Source organism: Orbicella faveolata, unplaced genomic scaffold (assembly GCF_042242905.1).
Source record: "Orbicella faveolata isolate gen_17 unplaced genomic scaffold, um_ofav_v1 contig_1, whole genome shotgun sequence".
Lineage (NCBI taxonomy): Eukaryota > Metazoa > Cnidaria > Anthozoa > Scleractinia > Merulinidae > Orbicella > Orbicella faveolata.
Window position 1 is genome coordinate 32,795,670 of NW_028301536.1, and position 22,698 is coordinate 32,818,367.

General features: G+C 39.4%; 5 protein-coding genes across 5 annotated transcripts; 1 reads left to right on the plus strand and 4 right to left on the minus strand.

Moving 5' to 3' along the window:
• The first annotated feature begins 225 nt into the window (after positions 1 to 225).
• LOC110054118 (uncharacterized) lies at positions 226 to 6,601 on the plus strand. The gene is made up of 2 exons (XM_020760452.2): positions 226 to 412; positions 4,227 to 6,601. The coding sequence occupies exons 1-2, from the start codon at positions 346 to 348 to the stop codon at positions 4,730 to 4,732; spliced, it is 573 nt and encodes a 190-aa protein (XP_020616111.1). The 5' UTR covers positions 226 to 345; the 3' UTR covers positions 4,733 to 6,601.
• A 390-nt stretch (positions 6,602 to 6,991) lies between these two features.
• Positions 6,992 to 10,071, minus strand: LOC110054221 (uncharacterized). Its single transcript, XM_020760575.2, has 2 exons — positions 9,926 to 10,071; positions 6,992 to 8,812 (listed from the first exon to the last, which is right to left on the minus strand). Exons 1-2 carry the CDS (start codon positions 9,975 to 9,977, stop codon positions 8,379 to 8,381), a joined length of 486 nt encoding a protein of 161 aa, XP_020616234.1. The 5' UTR covers positions 9,978 to 10,071; the 3' UTR covers positions 6,992 to 8,378.
• Positions 10,072 to 10,960: 889 nt separating this feature from the next.
• LOC149118796 (uncharacterized) lies at positions 10,961 to 12,861 on the minus strand. Its single transcript, XM_089281016.1, has 2 exons — positions 12,664 to 12,861; positions 10,961 to 11,684 (listed from the first exon to the last, which is right to left on the minus strand). Exons 1-2 carry the CDS (start codon positions 12,710 to 12,712, stop codon positions 11,182 to 11,184), a joined length of 552 nt encoding a protein of 183 aa, XP_089137142.1. The 5' UTR covers positions 12,713 to 12,861; the 3' UTR covers positions 10,961 to 11,181.
• A 2,313-nt stretch (positions 12,862 to 15,174) lies between these two features.
• Positions 15,175 to 16,295, minus strand: LOC149118797 (uncharacterized). The gene has a single exon (XM_089280626.1). The coding sequence runs from the start codon at positions 16,274 to 16,276 to the stop codon at positions 15,638 to 15,640; it is 639 nt and encodes a 212-aa protein (XP_089136752.1). The 5' UTR covers positions 16,277 to 16,295; the 3' UTR covers positions 15,175 to 15,637.
• Positions 16,296 to 18,297: 2,002 nt separating this feature from the next.
• Positions 18,298 to 21,043, minus strand: LOC110054129 (uncharacterized; the record flags this gene model as incomplete). Its single annotated transcript, XM_020760462.2, has 2 exons — positions 18,298 to 19,906; positions 20,847 to 21,043. Coding segments are annotated over 2 exons (846 nt in total), but the record flags the coding sequence as incomplete, so codon positions are not given.
• Between the last annotated feature and the right edge of the window lie 1,655 nt (positions 21,044 to 22,698).

The following is a 22,698-nucleotide window of genomic DNA, read 5'->3' on the forward strand; positions in this document are numbered from 1 at the left end:
GAATTAAACTGGATTTACCATATTCAGTTTAGCCCGTTCATTAAGATCCAGTGAGCCCTTGTGAGTGGCTGTTCATTCAAGCTAAGGAATAATTTGGCAAACTTAAGTACTGACAAGCCTCTAGACTGTAACGCGTCTTAAGACCCGAGATCCCTAGGGACGCGTCAAGTACGAAAGAAGCATTGTCTCTCTCTTGTGACGTCACATTCAGGGCTATAAACAGTCGGTGTGTTGAAATATCACCACAGTCCGGTGACTCGATTGCACTAGATTCAACGGTATTCATCAGCGACATAGACACCGGAGATTTTGTCACAGCAAAGGGTCAGATAAAATCGGCCCAAGATGAGATTCTGCATAGCAACTGAGTTCTTTGCGGCGTTCTGCGCAACGATGTACATTTCCAGCGAAGGTAAGACTTAAATTCAATAGTTTGCAGTTTGTAATTGAGACTTTAGTGGGTTTCTTTCATGATCGAGTGAGAAACACGAGATGGTGCGGAACCGCGGGTGAGGAACAAATACTCGCTGCAAAACCACCTAGTGGAATTCATGATGTTTCAAGATACCGGTTGGAAGATTGTGATAGGGAAAGACGTGTTGCATAGTTTCTAATCGGTTTAATGTATACGTTAAATAATTAAGGAAACGTCTTCTCGCCATTAAATAAAACCAGCCGAAGGCAACGTTTTAAACAGAAAGTTCTAGCAAAGAACTCATCAGTTTGACCAAATTAGTAAGTTTCTTGTTTTGTTAGGATGAGTGCATTTTAATTGAGAAATCTGTTTGAGCTGGATATCGGGTTCGTTTCAGTAATGCTTCCAATATCATTTCGTCAATTTTGCGGTTACGGAATGGGTTTTAGTACATGTCCGTAAATACAGGTTTACAAGTGTTGGATATTTCATAGGTTAGCACGCAAGATACTCTGTGGAGCAGATCTAATTTTTGCAGAAAAACGGGCATTACACAATCGAGAAAAATCGCCATAATAGCCAAAAATTAACGCCGTTTCAAAAGCGAAGAGAATCTTATTTACAGTTGTTACTATGAACATGTTATTCATATTTAACATGCTTTCCCACGACCTCAGTACAGCTGCATGTTAACACTGACACTTACAAAACTTTTCCCTTGTTTTACTTCAGAAAGAAAGTTCATTTTAACTCTTGATATCTTATCAAAATTATTTTTAATAGAGGCAGAAAATAGTCCTCTCAGATCTTTTTATTCGACGTGCTATATGACGATGGGTTTTATTTAACTTTGTCGCAGAACGAAGATTCCATCATAGTTTTACAATATGCGCTTATAATTTCTTGAGTGTTTGTATAATTTTCTCTGTAAACGGAAACCATTATGAAGCTGTTATATTTTAGCAGGGAACTTTGCTTAAAAAGAAACCTTCAGTGAAATCAAACACCGTTCTTTCCGCGGAGCTGTCGTAAAGCTATTGTAGACGAAAATGTGACCAATTTAACCTTTATCGTGTTACAGTTTATCAGTTCTCTTCGAGACCACAGTGCATTATACAATAGTTTCAAAGTATCGGCGATTCTGTTTCAAGAGATATAAGATGATCGAACTGTCAACACGTCCAAAGTTTTGGTTCAGAAACGTTACTGAGCTGAGCTTTCGAATTTTCCTACCTTACAGTCAAAGCGATAACGGTATTTTGACTTTTTATGGGAAATTTGATCAAACCTTTTGACAACGTTTTCATTATATTTTGTCAGTAGTAATTCTGATTGTGGAAAAGAACGATATACTTGAAAATCCATGCGATATTACCGCAGCTGTTTATATTTTTCAAGCCTCCTCTAGCAAATTCAAGTACAATATTAAAATGTCTCCCGTTGGGAGCCTTTTGTCTCAGATGGAAAGTTATGGAAATTTCTAATCACAACCTCGGAACAAATGGTCTTTGCAACTGCGCCCATTTCAAAACAAAGCAACGACAAGCCCTGCGTTAAGGATCTATAGACTGGTGCAGAGATCTATGAAACGATTGCGCAAACTGCGAGGAAGCGCAGATATCTAATACTCACGATGTGAATATTCTTCTTCAAGAAATCAGTTACCAAGGAATTATTCTAACAAGATGACATCAATTTTATTGTCCCTTAAATTATTAGTGACGTGCGTCAGTAGTTTTGACTGGCGCCCATGCATAAAATAGAATAGAGCGAGATTTTTTTGGACCAACTGCAGATAATTCACTACTTGGAGATGTGGCTTGAAAAATGCACTTTTTCAAAGGGACTTGACAGAATTCAGGCATACGACAAACGTTGCAAAGTTGCAACGGAAGAAAGTTATGCTCCCAGGCAGATGATTTATTTGCATTTAAAAGGCCAAAAAATAACCAACAAAACAAAACACGGTAAAAACAACACGCATGTCTCGACCGTATAAATTCTTATCCCATACGTGCCTCAAAAAGACGAATGAGATGGTGCACACACTGGCTACTGTGCTCTGAAACGTTTTCTTTGTTATGTTTCTGAGAAACGTGCCAAGCAAACGCAATCTGGGTTATCACTTTACCGTTGCGAAATATGAAATGCCGGGCATGTTATAAGCGTTGAACAATTAAAACTATAAGTTCCAAACGAACCAAACCATATCATTTATAGCATATTCTTAAACTAAAAAAGAGTCTGAGAGTTTCTACACTCAATTCTCCCTTGACTGTAGTTTTCTTTTTGTGTGTGTAATGAAGCAACTCCCAATTTTGTTTCCAGGCAGAATATGTTTAGACTGACCTGAACTGTTTGTAGGTCATTAGCTTCACAATGACCGAGTCGAGCGAATTAATGATTATCTAACTCTCGTTAAATATCCCAAAATGACGACCCCGCGAAAGCTATGTACCAAAATAAGAGTCACTGTTTCATGATCCTTTCATTATCATTCCGACAAGTCTGAGATGGTCTGCTCACCATTGTGAAGTAGTGGCCTGAAGGAGAGGAAGAAATTAAAAGGAGAAAGGAGAAAAGGCTGCAAAATTCGCTTTACGGAAAGCGGGTCTCTGCCGTATTCCTATTTTTACTGTGGTTAATCTGAACATGTACGAAACACAACGTTCTATCCAGTATTGTGCACAGGAGTATCAAGCCATATGTCTCAAAATGTGTAATTTTAATTCAAGATGTTTTATGTTAGTGACTGACTGAGACACATGTTTGTGATGAATGGGCTTAGTTTTGTTTCTTCGTCCCTTTTCATTCAAAAGCTAAAAGCATTTGGTTCGGTTTAAGGAGCTACTTATAGGACGGGGTGTAGTTTGCTTATTAAGCCTACCGGGAATGGATGAGTCACCAACTCTCCCTCTCCATATAGGCTTTTACCCCAAGGATATCCCTCTCTACAAGTTGTTTCTTGATCACTCTCGTTTTCAGAGTCAAAAAATAGCCAATCTTATGGCGCAGACTAGCAATAGCGAAGCGCGCGAGTGACGTCATAACTCAGACAAACTCAGACAAACAAAACGGAATGGTGGAAGATTTGACGCTTTTTCAAGCGCGTAAGCAGGTGTTCCTTGAACAATTTTTGAAAAGAAAATTTGGCGTTTATTTTCCTCCTATTTCTCTCAGAACACGCTTATGTTGTCTGACTCTCGCAGGCTTCCAATGATTTGCATTCTATTTTTAGACTTCGCGCGCTTCGATATTGACTTTACACGCATTTTCATCCTCCACGAAAAACATTTACGCAACGCGCGTGGTATGATTATCCTGAGAAGAACTGGTTCCCATGCCTAAAAATAACTAGTAAATAAGCAATGTCATTTAGAGAGCGTGACATATGGCAGTAGACACTGATAAACCAGTGGCCCTCTATCCTAGAAATCACAAGATAGAGGGATTATCCTAGGAATAAGGCCTATCACCTCAATGAACTGCATGGTTTTCCGAGGTTTGCTAGCTTCGATTTAAATTTCCTGCATCGCTATAATAATTAAACTTCATTTAGAGTATTTAATCTGTGGATCTGGTGGCTCTCACCTCACTCAGCTCCTCGTATTATTTTCGCCGTAATGTTCTCTCATTTCTCGAGAACCTTCGAGAGCCAACAGCTACGCAGCCCAGCTAGCATTATACTAGCAGACAAGAGAAGATCAAATATGTACCTCGAAAACCTCTTGTAGCAGGATATAGGGGCTGTTTAGGGCGTTATCACCCGTGCTTCCAGCCACCGGTACAAAGTTCCGTATTTCTCTTGCAGTATTCGCCTCAGACCTGTACTGTTTTTCCTGTTTTGGATATGATGAAGATGACCCCACAAAGTGCCACAGTAAAGAGGGCGGTGAGCTGTTTGTCAGAAAATGTACAACAAATTCCTCGAAAGCAAATCCAGCTTGTATTAGGTACAAGGCGTCCTATCATATTCCGCAGTCGATAAGGGGGACGCTGAAAAGAGTTCCCTCCAAAATACACGCAGTACATTGTGGAACGCGTCAGGGATGTGAGAGGAAGGAGTGCCCAAACTTCTGGCCAAAAGATATCGTCGTCGAGGACTGCGAAATCTCTTGCTGCGAGAAGAGAGATGGTTGCTCATTCCCGTTACCAAGTGATGACGATATTGCTAATTATAATGAGGGAAAGGGTACTGGCGGGGTAAACGGTGGCAACGTTCAGGCTGGAGCTCGGGGAAGTGGTGTGGCCAGAACCTTCCTGTCCACGTGGCTACAAGCCATGTGCTTTGCCATATTTGGATGGCTTAAGTTGTGAAGCACGTGGAATCGTGTCGAACACCTCTCTTCATGAAGTTGATAAAATTAAGGGTCGACGAGTGTCAATGATGGAGCATTTGAGTGCCTTGGACTGAAAGAGTTTCCATTGAATCTGCCTAGAAGAGAATGAGGCTGTCACCGGAGATCTCGGAACTAGTGCTGCTTGTAGAGGTCTTAGAAAGCCTGTCAATATTAGCAATTTTATAGCTATAGCTTTACTCCGCCATCGAAAGAAACAAGAACAGCTCAGCCTATTGTCCACTAAGAGGTATTATTATTATTATACATGTGACTGGTCGTGCAACACCACCTTTAAATGGAAGGGAGAGTCACATTTATGAATTACCCACATCAGTGTAATTGCAAGCGATGATTTTGAAGATGTTGCCATGTTTATCACGTCACTTGTGACTGATAACTTGTGGCTATGTTTTAAAATACATTAGATTTGAGTGCTGAGTCAAGAAGAAAAGAAAAAAAAAAGGAAAAACAGGTAATCAAGCTTTGCTTTGGACGAAAAGTCCTTCCCCAGACCCCCGACCATAAACACCCCGTGGGAAATAGCGCAGCTGTCATTTTCGGAATAAAATTCGATCTGGTAATGTTGAAAAAAATAATACAGAGACATTTGTAGCAAACGTAGACAGAGCAGGAGCTTTTTACTTTGGTTTGTAGTCGAAGCTGTCTTTAGCTTTAGTGGCTCACATTTCCTTACCGTTCTACTGGTCAGCGGTCGCTATTAAGGTATACTCGACCGTCCCAAAATTGCCTGTTCATAATCTGTTTTTTCATGGTTGCGGGGCAAGTGCAATCATGAGATTGGTCACATAGATCTTTGGTGAAAGTCTAGTTTTGTTTTTATGTACACTGCTCTAGTTCATTTACCTTTTACATTGTATTATAAACATGCTGCGCATGAAGACATTACAGAACAATCGAGTTGATAGCTTACAACCTGATATGGGTGGTATAACATGCCTTAAAATATTGAATAGGCTTGGCTAGTTTTAGTAAAAACTGGTAGGTTTGTTGTGACATGTGTTGAATATCATCCAAGTAGCACGTTAAATAGATTTCTTTTTATACACAAATAACGTTTTCATAGTTATGAAACATGTTAGATTAGTGCATTTCATGTAAATAACGCAGGTTTCGTCCGTTTTATTTTTATAATAAACATGGATTCTTACAACTGGGACTTGCTGAAGAAACTGGGGTATTAAAGTAATGCATATGGCAAATGCGATCAAAATTTAGAATCGTCATCAAGAAAAAGTCTTTTTACAGTTCTATCCGTCATATATAGAGTAGTACCTCCCGTGCGGCCCAGCCACCCGAATTCAGAGTCAATAGCCGAGGGAGGGGAGAGAAGGGCTTCTGTCACGTTGGGATAGAACCTAAGAAATACCATTCGTCAAACCTTCGGGTACATTAGAAGCGTTTCCCGGTTAGGTGATTGTTTCATTACCGTGGATTTAAAAACAAAACAAAACAAACCACAGTCCAACTGTTTAGGGAACGCCTTCACAGGGAAGCATTGTTCTTCTATAGATTCTTGACTCCGGATATGCGAGACTTGAGTGATAAATTATGTTAGGAAATTAAGGAAATGTGGTGAGAAGTATGGATACCGAAGGTGCCAAGCGGAAAGGGGGGGAGGGATGAAATAAAATGCCTTCTTAATTGAATCACTATATGAACTAAGGGTTCATTTTACGGTTATTGTTATAATTTATTTTACGCGATCATGTGTTGACGTAGACCTTAAGAACTACTGTTGCTCCAGATGGTGGTTAACTGATAAGTGGGTCAACTTTGTGTTGGTCTACGAAACAGATTTGTATTAAAATCGATATGTGCTCAAAAACTGAGTAGTCCATCTACTGTTACAAAATAAATTTTACATAGCAAAGGTGAATATACGAGCCAAGTGGCCCATCAGGCCGGAGTTTATCCCGGTTTCTGTAGCATGAAGCGACCAGGACCATTTCAACGCCACCCTGGATGGGATGTTAGTCCATTCGCAGGGTTACCCCCAGCATTTAGTTCGCCCGGGTACCCATTTATGCATTGGGGTGCAGAGGGGAACTGTCAGAGTAACGTGTCTTGCCCAGGAACACCACACAATGTCCCCGCCAGGACTCGAAACCGGCCGGACCGTTCGACCCGGAGTCGAGCGCACTAACCATGAGACCACCGCGCCTCCTGTAGTTCATATATCAAAGGTGAATATACAACTCAAAACAGAGACTCTTCGTAGCTTTACCTTCAGTGACTTTATTTCAACTATTAATAAAATTGCTTTCGAGTTAAGAAAAGAAAACAGAAAAGAAACGAATGTGTTACCTCCCTCGAAAAAAACGTCGGAAAATTCCAATCTGAAGAACACGGAACTCCACAGAGTTCGCGTTCACATCGCATTTAGCTCTGATTGGTTCTAAAGTGCGCGCGAAAATTAAATAACAACCAATCAGGCTACGTTCATATGTATACGTTTACAACCGTCAATCAAGCACATACAATTAGGTGTTTACGAAAATAAACGTTGACAATGATCGTTTTACATCGTTTCCTCAAACACACTGCACTCTGTGGAGCCACCTTAATTCACACGCGGTCAAAATGCGGACAATTTGTACGGAAACACGTGCTGCACAGGGTATCACCCTAGAAAATTCACTATCTAGTTCCTCAATACTAGTCTTATGCAATATTATTACTTAAAAACACCTCATCAAAAATTTGTCAGTGACCAGTTATACGTACAACTGTGAAAATACAAAAAAAATTATGTACTAATCTGTTCACTTTAGTTTCCAACGAATCCACATGAATCGCAATTTCTAGTTTTATGCCTTTATGGCATACGTACATAGTTAATACTACTTTCCTAATTTGATAAAAAAAAGTTGAAAAAGCGGATCGCAAAAATTAAAACAAAACGAAAAAAAGAGCAACTCGCTTGTCCCGAATGAATATCTAATAGGGCTTAATCTGATTTTCGATCATTACATCGAAACATATTCAGATCTGTCGGGTCTGCGAAAACTAGCTACGTCACACAAATGTCAATGTCAGTAATAAAACGAAAAAGGCCAGAAGTTGGGCAAAAACATACCAATTTTAAAGCTACCTTTTCAAGTCGTTTTGGTCAAAACTCAACATTTAGGTTCCTGAACAACTAAAGTGGCACGGTTTATCGTTAAAACAATTCGATAGGATGGCAAACACAGCATTACACCGGGGCAAATGGGTATCTGCAACACGAGCTAGTAACGAGAATCTCAGCTGTATCTTATTCTTTTTTCATATACAGGTCTAACTTTTAGCCATGCAGCTCAATTTGGTTGTCTTCATTCTTATGTCGCTGAAAGCGGTTGCAGAACTGGGCTATAAATTAAAGAGCTGTAACGAAAATGTACTTTAAGTTATTTAAAAATATCTTTTCTACGAAAATTTGAGAGTTAAAGTACGTCTTCCGAAAAAACTTCCATAAGCTGTTTATTTTCCTAATAATAGATTACATTATGCCCGGCATTATGACAAGGAAAAAAATGCTAGTTAAAAATATACGAGCACACCACATTTCAGTAAACAGCAGCGTGTTACTTCTATACTATCTTCTTTGTTCCCAAAAAGATAGCTCACGGGAGAAGTGCCCTGATGAAGCTTAACAGCGAGATGCTTGCTACTAAAGAGAACTTCATGGTATGAATGACATCACATCCGCTTCGTGCTCCTTTGTTGGGGCCAATTTGAACTTCCGTACTACTGGTGACATTTCCCTCGGGACAAAAATCCCCTGTGCAGCAACTCATCTTGCAGACGTTGTAAGCGTTGTCGTTCTCTCCGTAATTCGTCCCGAAATGACCCGCGCAACGGCTGAAGACACACTCGTCTTGCGAAGCGCAGCCTCGCTGAAAGCCTGTAACATTCTCCCCAAGCATGCGAACGTAGACCTGCACGGTCATATTACGGCAGCGGTCAGTTTCCCTCGGGCACGGTACCTTCTTCATGGACTGGACACAGTCCTCCATGGATTTGAGAGACTGGCATTCAAAGCATTCCCTTGTTGCAGCTGAGGACCATGCATGGAAAGGTTAAGAGAGTGATCAACAGCTTAATTCCCCTAATATGATAACAATACACTATCGATCGAACGGCTAGATGATGATCATAAAGAAACACATCAACTCAAAAAAAATTCAGTATCCCGACTTCATTAGGAAAAATGCAATCTTCCTGAGTCCCCAAGGTTTGTTTACTTTGTAGGTTTTAATTTGTAAACTGATTTGCCCCGTTTTACGACGACTGGAGCCAGTTCAACCAGTACGAACAGAGTAGTCGAATAAACAACTAAACTGTACGTAGTGAATAAAATGTTCCGTTCTCGGCGTTCTGGCACTTTTTTTCGAACAGGAAAGGAGCCGATACGAAGCGGAAATTTTCCCATAATACACATAACACGACAATTACGACAATGACGTAATTTATGCACAATGTCCCACGGTATTTGCATGTGGATCACTCGACGGCTCGAACTAAAAACATTATGTACATGAGCGGATTCAAGTATAACTTTTCTTCACAACAAATCGATTTGAAACCTTCATAAAAATCGACTTCTTTTCGATATTTTTCTCTCTTTTCAAACCATTCCACGCAGTGCGGAAGGAAAATTCTTAGAATATTCGATATTGTTTTTCCTGGTTTGGAAAAAATTCAGCGCTTCGATCACGTCACATATTAAGTTCAAATTTTAAGAAGGATTACTCTTGACAAACTGAATGGCAGTACGATTTTAACGTAAATGAAATGCAAGACTTTTTTAATAAAGAAACGCTTCAGAACGCTGCTTTTCGCCAGTGAAACCTAGCTCAAAATCGATCGGTTTGTTTCGATGAAATATTGTCTGTGAGACATTCATTGTTCAAATATCAAGAATCACGTCGATTCCTTATTTTCGCAGCATTCACCAGTAACCCTATATACGCTGCAATCTCCAGTTACATTCTCTTATCTAAGACTGAATCTTGTAAAACTTTCATCAGTCAGCCGTTAAATTGGAAATGCATAAACTCTATTACAGAAAACAGAACGATATATAATCTGTAGCTAGTGGTCACGCTGGTCGATTTAAAATACGCTGTATCAGTCTATACAATAACAACCGTAGAGTAATAAAACTCACCAAATTGAACCGTGCATCCTAAGAGGGCTACCAACAAAGCAATCTTTATCATTTTCGAACCTTTCAACTGTGAGTAACTTACAAGATATTTGTTCCGATTCACTGGGATTCGCTTGGTATTCGAATGTAGCTAAATGTTTATGAGCCTGTTGACCAACTGAAATGCGGTCTCTCTAACAAGAGTGAGGTATGTCATGTTGATAATATACTAAAAGTTTATTTTTCAAATCCCGTCTATTTTGTCAGACGACATCTAAATCGGCAATTGCAAGGAAAACCTGACACAGACTGGGTCCATTTTAGGTGGGCTCCCAGAATAAATTACCCTTATCAATAAAAAGACTTACAATTCAAAAGCAAAAGCAAATGTCTCGCACTAAGGTCTGACCGGAATCAAACACCGGACTGATACTTATACTGATACTTTATTTAACTTGGAGCAATTGGGGCTTGTTAGGCCTGTAGCTTAACAGCTAATACGTTAAGTCACAGAAAACTTAAAATCGAGCTAAAATAAGCAAAGTGTGACAAGTGGGTGTTCTTATCGTGTTATTGTCGGCATTAAGCGGGTTTTGTAGACCGTGGTTCTATCATATTTAGACCATGCCGGGAACCAACGCTTCAACGAAGGTCCCGTGATCGAATATTAGAACAGGATTCCAAGATCTAGTACATGCGGCGCTAACTGTTAATTAGCACCTTTAACATAGCTTTTTTTTTTATTAAGACATTTATCAAACATTGTTATCTTGCTAAAACTAAAAAAAGACGAGTTACACTGAAGCAAAACACTGGAAATTGAGTAACCATACCGTAGTCTTGTTCTGAAAATTCTGGCTGACTAAACACGGAGTGCCCTGAGAAGCCTGTTAATCATGGACAAAGTTCAAAGATTTCAACCTAAAGTGGAAGCTCGATCTCAATAGAACTTGGACGGTCTGAGACATATTAAGTGAACTGGATTCATACTGAGCTCGGCTGAAAAGTCCAGCTATCTGCGCTACAATAGGGAGCCGAGATAGAAATATCAACAACTTCTTGGTTATACAGTATTCAGACCTATTCAGTTTTTATTTTACTTCATCAGTAAGCCTGACATTTGTTGTACAGCAGTCATTTTGTCACTAAAACAAACGGAAAAATGTTCCAGTCCATGTTTAAACCATGAGAAGGCAACAACATAAAGAAGCGTTGGTTACGGCAGTAATGAGCTATTTACAATATTTTTTGCAACACTTTGAACGCTACCGCAGTTTCTACATCACATCGAAATTTAGCAAAGCCAGCTGCAAAATTGCAGCGAAAGCGATAGACATGCGCAGTGGCAAGTTACAGGATTCCGAACCGCACCCAGTAGGTTTAGCCGTGGTTAAAATGTCTCCAGATTGAGGAGAACTGGGCACTACAGTGGTGGTGACTGACGGAGAAGGTTTGGAGGACGAAGGTAGTAGAAGGTCATCATCGTTACACAGGTCAGTGGTACAGCACCGCGCAGTGCAGTTGAGCATCTTATGCCCCCCTCCAACATAACTTAGGTTCTTCATGTTGCACACGAGGACGTCGGGATCGGACTGACAAGCAACGGCCAATCCGCACTCCTTCTCTAAATAAAGGACTTGTTCGCTTCTGCTTTTCTCGACAAAGGTCTTTATTGTGATGCAGTGCTTTATGTCTTCCGAGCATTTCTTGGTCACGTGATCAGTCGCGCAGTCATTAAAGGTGGTTCCAGTGGGACAGCTATAGCAGGAAAGAGCTTGAGCTGAAAGAAAGCACATCAGCGCGATGTCAAAACATTCACCGTTATTGTTAAGTCTATTAACCTGTAGGAGCTCTCACGTGCACGCTTCGTTAGTTGGTTTGGTTTTCTATGTTTTTCTGTATTGTTGTTGGAATAAGTATTAAAGACACGCTTAGCAAGTCTTTACCCAGGAGCTACAATTGTAGATCCAAATCTATCACTGCAATTCCTCAGAGGAATTTAACGGACAAAACTGACCGCAAATTCAGTTTTTATTCCTCATGAAGATAATTTTAAATACGTTTGAATAAAAACACCTTTTTCATCTTCGGATTGTCCCGGGTTCGATTCCCGGACCCGGCGACATATCTGGGTTGAGTTTGTTGTTGGTTCTGGCCTTGCTCCAAGGGTTTTTCTCGGGGTACCTGTTCTCCGGTTTTCCTCCCTCCACAAAAATCAACACCTCTAAATTCTAATTCGATCTGGAAACAGTGGATGAAGAGCCACCTCGTGGAAATGCCACTGCAAATTCCTATTTATTTATTTATTTATTTGTTTATTTATTTATTACGTGTTTATTTATTTATTTGTTATGTATGTGTTTATTTATTTATTGATTAATTTATTGCTATTTGTCTTTCCATTAAACTAAGAGGGGAGGTGGTAAATTTTTCCGGCCTTTGATGACGCTTTTGAAACTTTTCCAGATCCCCCCTTATTCTCCCTTGTAAGTCAGCAGTTCCCAAAAAATAATTTACACTGAGTTTCCGTTAATAGTAGGTCGATCTAGTAGGGATATATCTTGCTCCCCAGCTCAAACATAATCTCTTGTTCTTTTAAAACTAATGACCAAATTCCTTATTTCCCCTAAGAGCTCTTCACTTTATCACCTATACTAAAGTTTTTCTCTCAAGAAAATCATACATTTGTCGAAGATATATTTAAAGGACAGTAAACATATGCGCATTATTCTGCACAGACCTAAAATACAAAAGCGTACCTGAATAAGTGGTGAAAAGACCTGCAAAGATTATTAACGATATCTTCATATTAGCTGCAAAAAAATTTATCCGCCTTTCCGGACGATTTTAACTCAAAACACAAGTTTCTCAGAAGGGTATGATCCTCCTGCAGTGGGACCTCAGTTGAAATTAATTAATTTGTTTCGTCTCCTGGTTATTATCACTGTGCATGTTGCATTATATTCCTTCCAGAGAACTTTATTGGACGATTGACGAGTATTTGAGGTTGTGCTTTATGAAACGGAAAAAAGATCAACAGCGCAGCGCGTGCGGCAATGGAAGCTAAAACTTGATAATAGATTTGTACCTGCGTGCTATTAAACTGCCACGGGAATTAATCAAATAACAGTATGTATTTAAACTGCGCGTTAAACACTCAAGAAAACCAATATGAAGCCAAACGACCTTTTTTGAAATCTATGTAACATTTTTTTATTAAATTTCGCGTGCTTTACTCTTCTCTTCCGATCGGTATTGGTTATTTTGTTAAAATCTGTACTGAAGAAGGACACATAATAATTGCAATATCATCTTTAATTTTAAGGCTGCGCCGCCAAAGACATGACGCCGGGAAGTAATTGTACTTTAGGCTGATGTATAATTACTATTAAGAACATTTTCATTTATGATTGCACTAAAACGAAACTCGCAACCAATAACTGTGTTTGGTTAGAGAATTCTCATATTGATAGCCTTTTCGCTGTTGAACAGCTGCGAGCATTGCAGTTGGCAGAAAAAAAAAATCAGTTAGTCTCAAGGAAACAGAAATTTGCCCAAATAATGATAAACGTTGAAGAATATAATAAATAGAAAAGGAGTCTCCTCCTGTGACAAAAAGACCAGAGCTTGGTTTTTACCATTGTTTACTAATCACCATTTGCCGCATAAAAAGAAAGACTTTGCATGGCGGGCAATAATAATAATAATAATAATAATATTCATAATCACTTTATTTAAGTGTCGATGTATTGGCGGATGCAATAGAGGATGAAGGAGCGGTATTCCTTCTCAAGTTAATTTTGAGATCACTCGCAGCTTTAGAAATGTCAGGAGGATCTAGAAATACAATCTCGTTCGAAGGGCATTTTCCCTCTCAAAGGGAAAAGTCCTAGAACAAGGTTGCTAAAGCCAATCGAGAAGTTCACCATATCTAAAATTAATTTGACAAGGATCACCTTGAGGATTATCTTGTTGCACAATTAATTTTTTTTCCGTTGAACCAATCACAGTTCTCGTAAACGCAGAACTTCAAAAGAAACACGATTAATCTCGACGGACGGCTTATCCGTAGTAGAACACAATATTTATTATTTTTTCTTTTATCTTAAAAGCCTACAGATTTAATCGCTATACCGTGGATAAATAAAGCTTATTGTATTGTATTGTATCCAAATATGCTTAAAAACTCATAATTTAGAATTAGCAGTTTTTTTTGGTCTTGATTCCTCGCCAGTCCTTTAGCATGCAGCTGCAGCAAAACGGGCTCTCTCAGGCTAGAGATAAGCCTTGTAGCAAACTACAGTGTCAGTAGAGCCTCATTCGGAAGGCTTTGTTCAAACTGTAAAGAATCGACTCCATTTAAAGGTCGTGAAAAATTCGACAATACATTTATTTCAAAATTCTTAGTATAGTGAGATAGCCAGCTCTTTAAGCTTTAATTTGATATAGGGGTTCGGGTATAGATCTACAGGTTAAACCGGACGCGCTACATCGTTTGGACGCGAGACCCCATTGAAGGTGCTCTGAAGGTATACGATAACCTTAAGCAAAGTCGAATTCAGTATTTTAGGCGTCTTAATAACTCTGAGTGGCTTTAAATGAAAGGGATATTCATTTCACGATCTGTTTGTTTCTTGTGGTCATTTGACCGTGCCTGAAAGTTATAAACATTTGTAATATTTCAGTACTCATATAATAAAAAAAACCCACTTACATGGTTGATTGGCTTGCACGATTTTTATTTGCTTGTTGTGAAGAATCGCAGACTCACTCGTTCGCTGCACTCGCACTCGTTCGTTTACCGATTCTTCACAGCTCGTGAATAACATTCGTACGCACTCGTCAGCTGTGAAGTAATCTTTGTTTACCAACCTTGCCTAAAAACAGCAAAACGTCAACTAAACGTCAAAAGAACTTTTTCTCAGATGAAAGTGAAAGGGATCGGCGTAGAGCTTTTCAAGCGTCCTTGTCAAGAAACTATTACATTAAGTTTTGAATATTAAACGACAATTTTAAATTGGGAACAGGAAACTAGCACGATTTGTTTTGGGTTTTCTCCCTGCGCTAATTCGCGTTTTTTGTTGCAAGAATTTTTAACCAATCAAAGGACTCACAACTAACGCAGAACCAGAACAACGTGTGATCGATTGTCCTCGACGGACTGCTAATCCAGATGTGTCATAAACTGCATAAAGTCATAATTTATAATTGGTAGCCGTGTGAAAAATGTATAAAACTGCCATATGCTGGTAGGTTTTGTATTTTATTTTTTTCAGCGGCAACTGGTCCTGCAAAAAAATGCACAGCAAACACTGAACTACAGACCAGCCAGGAAACTATATCAGCGTGTACGTGGCAACGTCCATAATAGCAGATGCATAAAACAGCTGCGGCTGCGTTTACTTCATTATCTAATAAATAAGAAATTATGGCAAATAGCATTAACATTCGGATTACAATATCGGTAACAGTCACTTAAAGTAAACTACTATGGACTAGTCTGCCGTAGGGAAAAGGTAGAATTTTACCCTTTCCATTGAAAATCAATGGGTTTTTTTTAACCATAGCAAAAAATCTGAATAACTACTTGCTGAGATGCCCAAAGTTTGGCTGCTTACTAAACAATTACCGAAATATTAACTCACAACTACCTGAAGAAAAATTTCGAACGTTCTACCGCTTATTATTATAATACAACACTTTGGAACACTCTGGAATTTCAGATCAGCGAGTCTACATCAGTTTAAACGCCAGCTGAAGTGCCACAGCAACAACAATGATCATGCCCAGGGGTATGTTCATGGAGCCTTTGCCACAGTCAGCAGGAGTAGCCATGGTGCTAGAGATCCCAATTTGAGGGGTACTGGATACTACAGTCGCGTTGGTCCCAGTTTGGTTACTAGGCAAACCAGAGGCGTTGATTGACAGCGCAATCGATGGCATTGGGCGAGTCATGACGGGCATGGAGGGAGCTGGAGGACGTGGTGGGAGGTCATCGGTGTTACACATGTCGGTTGTGCAACACCTTGAAGTACAGTTGACCATTGTATGCCCTTGGCTAGTGAAAGTTGTGTTCTTTAAATTGCAAACATACTTGGGATCGGGCTGGTTGCAAACAAAGTCAAGGCCGCATTGCTTATCCAGATACAGGATTTCCTCGCCACTGCTTTTCCTGACGAACAGTTTCATGTTGAAGCACTGATTCCAGCCAGTCGTGCATGTCACGGACTCGAGGTTTGTCAGACAATCGTTAAACGAACTGTCTGGTGGACACTTGTGACAGGAAAGAGCTTGAACTGAAAACAAACCAATTGTTGCTTTGTCAATCATCGTTCGTGTTCTATCAGCTACATTTGCGGGCAAAAACGCCATATTTTTGATTAGGGCTTAGGCCTTTGCTTAGCTTATGGCAAACGTATATTATTAGCTATTTTGGTTAGAGCAGGGGTGAAATGATGACTTTTTGCCCGCGTAGGCAGCAAGTTATATTAATTTTATTGATGTAAAATTACGAAATCGTGGATAAAATGTTGCCTTTAGTTTATATTCTTATTGATTGCCAATTGATAAGATATTCAACATCGAGAAGAAAATATAATCGATTTGCTCGTTGCTGGACCATACAATGACGCGACCGTGGAAAATTTGTTTGCGTGCCGATTGTCCACAGTTGCATGATTAAATTTCAACTTGCTTCGATCTATATTTAACCATGCAACATGGGTCCCCACACCAAATGCACTGTCACCGACTGCCGCAAGTAAAGCTAGCAGAAAAATATATCCCACGCGAGGACTAGTTTTTGCAGGTGAGCAAAACAACAGCACGATCTCCCTGCACGGTGATCTACGTAAAAAGAAAAGGGGCAAAAAAGTGTTACATGCATGCTTACCCGTATACCCGGTCAGGAAAATTGTGAAGGTAAAAGGCAATATCTTCATAATGTATATCTCTTTTCAGGCACGTCAAAATAAAAAAAACACAAGGTAACTTAACGTCACCGAAAGGTTCTTTTTCTCGGGCGAAAGTGAAAGAGATTCACTACGGTGTGTTAAGCCCCCTTGTCAATGTAGCTGTTACATTTCATTCCCTTTTGGAGAATTTCTCATTGGTCAAAAATCGCTCTTTTTGCAAAAACATAATGCAGCATTCAATACAGCGGGAAGCTGAACAATTAACAAGAAGGCACACAGAGGTAATGAAACAAACTGCAACACATGTAAAAATTGTCTCCAGGGCCGATTTGATGAAAAACTTCAATTAGGTTGTCCTGAATACTTGATCCAAAAATAGTTCTAGCCAATTTTTAACCAATTTAAACAACAAGAAAAACAAGATGACACAAAAGCAGTCTGACAGGTGCGTAGGGTCTTTTCATTCAAGTCTCGATCATGTATGGGATTTCAATATGAACTCGCACGGGAAGTGAAAGTGATTTTCCAGTCAGTATTGTTTGTTTTTCTCGATGTGGGAGCCCAAGTTTTAATACTCAAGCTGACATCAAGTTGGATGGAGATTTATTTTTATGTATGTTCTTTACTGCTTAACACTATATAGGACCTTATTGGACATCATTTCATCAGGTTTTGGATGACCGTCAGAAATGATCGTGCAAGTTTCCTCATGGCTTTCGGATGATTAAGCCGAAATCCGATAGGAAATCGAGCAATTTCAGTTTTATGGAACAAAAACCTTGTACCAGAATAACTGTCCTTTTTGCATTTTCTAAATACTAAAGATATAAACAATTGCCTGAAGTAACACCAAAAACAATTACCCATGGGAACCTTAGAAAATGAGTTTCAAAGTTCATAGAAATTGTGCAAATCACAGGCAAAATTTCATTTCATTTCAACCGAGTACTTTCAAGTGCTTTATTTGAACTTCAATTATAAACAGTCGCACAGAAGTTTGCAATACAATGTAAATAATCTTGATACAAAGTTTTTGTTCACTTATTACTCGAACTTGTAGTGGATTCCCTCTTAATACCGAAGTAACTTCGGTGTTAATCATCCGACAGCCATGGGCGAAGTATACGATCGCACCTCCAATTACGCAAAACCTGAAACAAACTGCTGGAGAAAGGATTCTTTTCCATTGCAAGCCCAAAAAACTATAAATATCTTTTAAGTCATGTCCCCTGGTAGGGTCTGATAGCACTGCTGTACTTTGAAGCAGTTAAGCCAATCGAATTAGTCATTGTAGGGATTTCTGTCGTGCTGTCTTTGCTTGATAACTGAATGTGTTCTACAATCATAGATTATTTAAATATAAATATAACTCGCGTGTGGTAGTTTCAGCCCGTCGAGTGGAGAGAGAAAAGACCACCATCTAGCCCTGCCATCCGTCCTCATGGCTGCGCGACAATTAAATTACCAAGCGACGTCAAGTTCCCAGTTATGTATTAACTTTATTTGCGACGTAGAAAATTACTTTGAATCGACGGACACGTGAAAAAAAATAAAAAATAAAAAATAAAAAATAAAAAATAAAAAATAAAAAATAAAAAATAATAAATAAATAAATAAATAAATAAAAATGGGAAAACAATGCCTGGGAGGAACAAGGGTGTTTGAATCTGGCTGAGGCACATTGAGACCCGAACCCGCTCTGTTGATAAGATATCCACATGTAAAACATAGACAAGGCTTTCTCAAATGTCCTTTCTTGGGAGCTTTCACCTTTTTCATCGATTTTGTGTTTTGAAGCGGACTGACTGGATCGTTGAAACGGGGACTCAGTTTCAGCATTCTCTCAGTAGCATGCGAACGTAAAAGTGCGTCGATTCAAGGTCGTCATTTAACCATTAACAACAGTAACACTCCAGTGACGGTTGCCACGGTATAGAACTGAAATGTCTCGAAAGATGCGCTACAATAATTGCATCAATTTTACTTAACAAAGACGAAACAAAACTGTGAGTGAAAACTGGTTATAAGACTAGTTGTGCAGTAGTGGACTAGTAGTATGAAGCTGGTACTCTAATACGGTAACTCGCCTCCCAGCGCGATTTCACCGCTTTTTCATTAGTCCGATAAGTTCCCATCCCTTCGTGCATAATAATTTATATGTGGAAAAAATTGAAACATTATCGATAATAATAACGGAAAATTGGGTATCGAAAACCCCTCCATGTACTATTGAATTGTGAAACGGTTCAGGTTATAGCTGACGAATTTGATTTGGTGTTGTAGTTAAGTTTAGCCTTTTTTACAGTTTCAAAGCCTTTTTTAGGTATTTAAGAATTATGCGGGGCTGTTAGCTAATTTTAACGTTGTCGTCAATTTGAAATGAATTCATTATCACTACGGCCTCAAATTTGAAAAACATTCGGTCTAGATCTGTTCATTTTACACTCTGAGTACCAACACTGAGACAAGAAGAACTTTAAGCAAAAGAGACTGTTCGCATTTCCCGGTACTTCGAGCACGATTAGCTATAATCTCCAATTGGTTAAAGGTTGGAAAACTGGCTGCCATAAAAGCATTACAAAGATCTTCTTTACAGCATTTAACATTACAATTTCCTACATCAGCTCCCAGGCTCATCGCCAGCTCCCGCAGCATGGTACACCTGTTGTCGATTTCACGGCAGTCACGGCTCTCTGTTGCGCAATCTTTCCATTCTGCAATTTTAAGAACTTCCCTTGTATTCACCTCTAACACCTGTGCTTGCAATGTAAAACAAGAATCAGATTCATCGTTTGTAGAGCAGTTTTTCTCTAGTGGGTGACTTACATGATTCGGCTTTGAAACGAACTCTGGTTCCAATTTGAAGCACTTTTTTGGAGACTTACGTGAAATTGCAGTTGGGAGAATTTTGCGAGTGCTTGATTTCCGTAGATTAGGAGTTGGTACGGGATGATTGCAATAATTAGAAGAACAACACTGTGGGCGGCAGTTAGGCTCGACTAGCAGACCTGGCTTCTCCTTCCACAAGTGAAGTTTTATATCTTTGCACGGCTGTGAGGAATGACATTCCTTTTTAGATGCGCACTGTCTGAAAATGAAAACGACTGGTTAGTTGCTGGAAAAAGGTGCTTTGTGTTGGAAGGGCCATGGTGCTCGATTTTATTTTTAGTACCACCCTAAAACCTCCGTAATGAGGAAAAATATACAAACAAACAGATCATCAATTTCATTCATTTACTGAACGGTTGCTACACTAGACTGCGAGCTATCTCTATTTTGTTCGAAAATCCGTGTGGGGAGAACACAAAACAGGTGCGCGTGCGAGCGTGACTGCGAAAGTGACATGCGAGCTGCCGCGAGTAGCGCGGGAGTCTGAAGAAGAGCGATACGTCTTCTTCCTATTTTCCCTAGTCTTCTGACGCCCGCGCTAGTTGCGGCTCGCGGCTTTTCGCATGCCATGCTCGAACGGTCAAACTGCTCACTTGTGTTGCGTTCTTCTTTGCGTTCTTCCCAACGAATTTTCGAGCAAAACAGAGACTGCTCGCAGTCCATTGTTATACAAGGACGTCGTCGAAGAAAAAAAATCTTTAATTGATCGCGCGTGCCATACTATAAGGCGGGGCAGAAATACGTTATTTGTCTCGGATACCAACGAAAAGCCTTATTTCAGTCTTTGACTAAAACTCATTTGAGAATGGAGATTACATCCACGCACTTTCTTCAAAAGTCAGTCACCAACAACAGTTCTTTCAAAGAACTACCCTCGCCCAGACGATCACACTACTACGAACTAATGATACTCCTGGGATCAAAGCATTACTATTAAACTTAGTTTTATTGTAACTGAGTCTTTGAACTGGAAGTCTAGTCGAAATCAGAGAAGAGTGAGGACGAAAAAATGGCCTAGGAACATAATTAGGTAAAGCTAGCGGACAGTGAATGACTTGGTTTTTTTTCCCCAGGTAAATGGTGTCGATCTATATTTCGTCGTCTTGCACTAAAATGAATATATCCGTGCAACATCCTACCTTACGAAGAGAACTGATTTCTCTCCTTTCAAATTTGTTACCGAGGCATCAACAGCCATGCAGACAGACTTAGGTCCATATTGACAGGTTTCGATCCGGGAAGTTTTAAAGCACATTGTCGCTGACCAGCTCTCATTGCATTTGTAGCATTCTAAAGATCTTGCTATCTTAAGCGTGGCTGTGAAGCGTAAAAGTAAAAATATAAATAACAGTCATCAAGAAATTAAAGGTAGGCCGGATCAGTAAACACTGTGAAAAGTTGGGTTAATTATCACCCTTTTTATCGTACCATCACCGTAAAGATTATACGAACGAAAATGAGTAAAACACATTAATTTAATGTGATGAAATAATAATGAAATAACGGGCACTCTGATTGGTGGATCAAGCTAAGTTTTAAAAAGAGTGGCGTCGCGTCATTATTTCCTACATCTATTTTTGTAAAATCCGCCCCATTTGACAGGAAGTGGCGTAATCAGGACAGGTGTAATAAATAAAGCTAAAAATTGTGGAAAGTGAGTGATTTGGGTGCGATTTTAACGAAGGCATTTAGCGCTTTCAGGCATGTGTCTCAAGATATGCAGTGTTCCACAGACTTCGTCAGCTTTTTTACATGCATGAACCCTCACTGGGCTAACGAAATGTTACTTTCATATATGATTTCTTTTTGAAGTCTTTTTCGTTTTCACAGACTCACAACGTGGCCAGCTTCCAGTTCTTCCGTCAATGGACCGATTTTTTTAGTCGGGCACTGCACCGGTATCGTAGAGGTCATGGGTTCGAATCCCGTTAAAAACAGTAAATTTTCAGGCTTTTTTTCACCTCGCAACTACCAAAGCTACGATGAAAAAAGTCTATCCCGCAGTTCAAATATACATGATCTGTCATCATCACCCACTTACTTAGAAATGTCAGTTTTACTTTTTAATCAGTTTTTCGGTATAAGGCCCCCCTAATCACAAACAAAAATCAAAATATTACCATTCAAACCAACGTGGCTATTCCTAGATAGAACCATTTTCTCTTCGGATAGAACATAGGAAAGTATAGTTTTTGTTTTTAACGGTTCATAAATAATTACCACAGAGCAATATCAGCAGTTGGTTTACCATCCTTCAATGTATTAAAATATGCTAACGATAAGGTGAAGACGTGTTTTCTACTTACAGCAGGTGAAAGGTGAAGGTGAAGGTGAAGGTAAATAAATACTTAAAAACTAAATTTATGTTGTTTATGGGGAAAAAAAATAAACAAGGTACATTTCAATGGAAAGTTATGGTGCCCGATTGCGCCCAGTAGGAGATTTTTTACACTAATCAAAGTTGATGCGGTATGCAGCTATGTGATTGCAAAAGTACTATAGTGATAATCGTGTCGTAAAAACGAAGGAATTTAATAGCGAGGCTTTCTATGTTATTTTCGACTTTGTTAGTGTTTTGGCTGGCTGGTGTTGAACATCGACCTCCTTCCGCAGACAGAAAAAAAACAAAAGTGGCCGAGGGTTAAGAAGAGGAAGAAACTCTCTTCGCTCTTTCAGGCAGGACGCGGCTGCTACGCAAGTTAAACCAATCGGAATTAGGTTAAAGTAAGATATGAAAATATATGGCGAAATGAAGTTTCTTGAACGAAGTTGATTATTGTGTTTTTGTGCCAATACCTATAACAACAGCATAGCGTTCACAAAAGTAGTTAATCAAATTATAATCGTACAAGAAAAAAAAGTAACGTGTGACTTGTTTCACCTGTTGAGACAGCGGCGAGGACCAGAAGCTGAACGTTCATTTTTCGCTCCTTTTCCTGGCCGAACTAAAAGAAATAAAAACAAGCTAGTGACAGAACCTTTTATGGCAGC

What these genes read in the sequence shown, in the direction of transcription:
- LOC149118797 (XM_089280626.1), bottom strand. Translation starts at nt 16,276, where the DNA reads ATGGCGTTTTTGCCCGCAAATGTAGCTGATAGAACACGAACGATGATT.
- LOC110054221 (XM_020760575.2), bottom strand. Translation starts at nt 9,977, where the DNA reads ATGATAAAGATTGCTTTGTTGGTAGCCCTCTTAGGATGCACGGTTCAA. An exon ending in AGGATGCACGGTTCAATTTG is followed by an intron (nt 8,813 to 9,925) that starts GTGAGTTTTATT and finishes CATGGTCCTCAG; the next exon opens with CTGCAACAAGGGAATGCTTT.
- LOC110054118 (XM_020760452.2), top strand. Translation starts at nt 346, where the DNA reads ATGAGATTCTGCATAGCAACTGAGTTCTTTGCGGCGTTCTGCGCAACG. An exon ending in GATGTACATTTCCAGCGAAG is followed by an intron (nt 413 to 4,226) that starts GTAAGACTTAAA and finishes TTTCTCTTGCAG; the next exon opens with TATTCGCCTCAGACCTGTAC.
- LOC149118796 (XM_089281016.1), bottom strand. Translation starts at nt 12,712, where the DNA reads ATGAAGATATCGTTAATAATCTTTGCAGGTCTTTTCACCACTTATTCA. An exon ending in TCTTTTCACCACTTATTCAG is followed by an intron (nt 11,685 to 12,663) that starts GTACGCTTTTGT and finishes GCTTTCTTTCAG; the next exon opens with CTCAAGCTCTTTCCTGCTAT.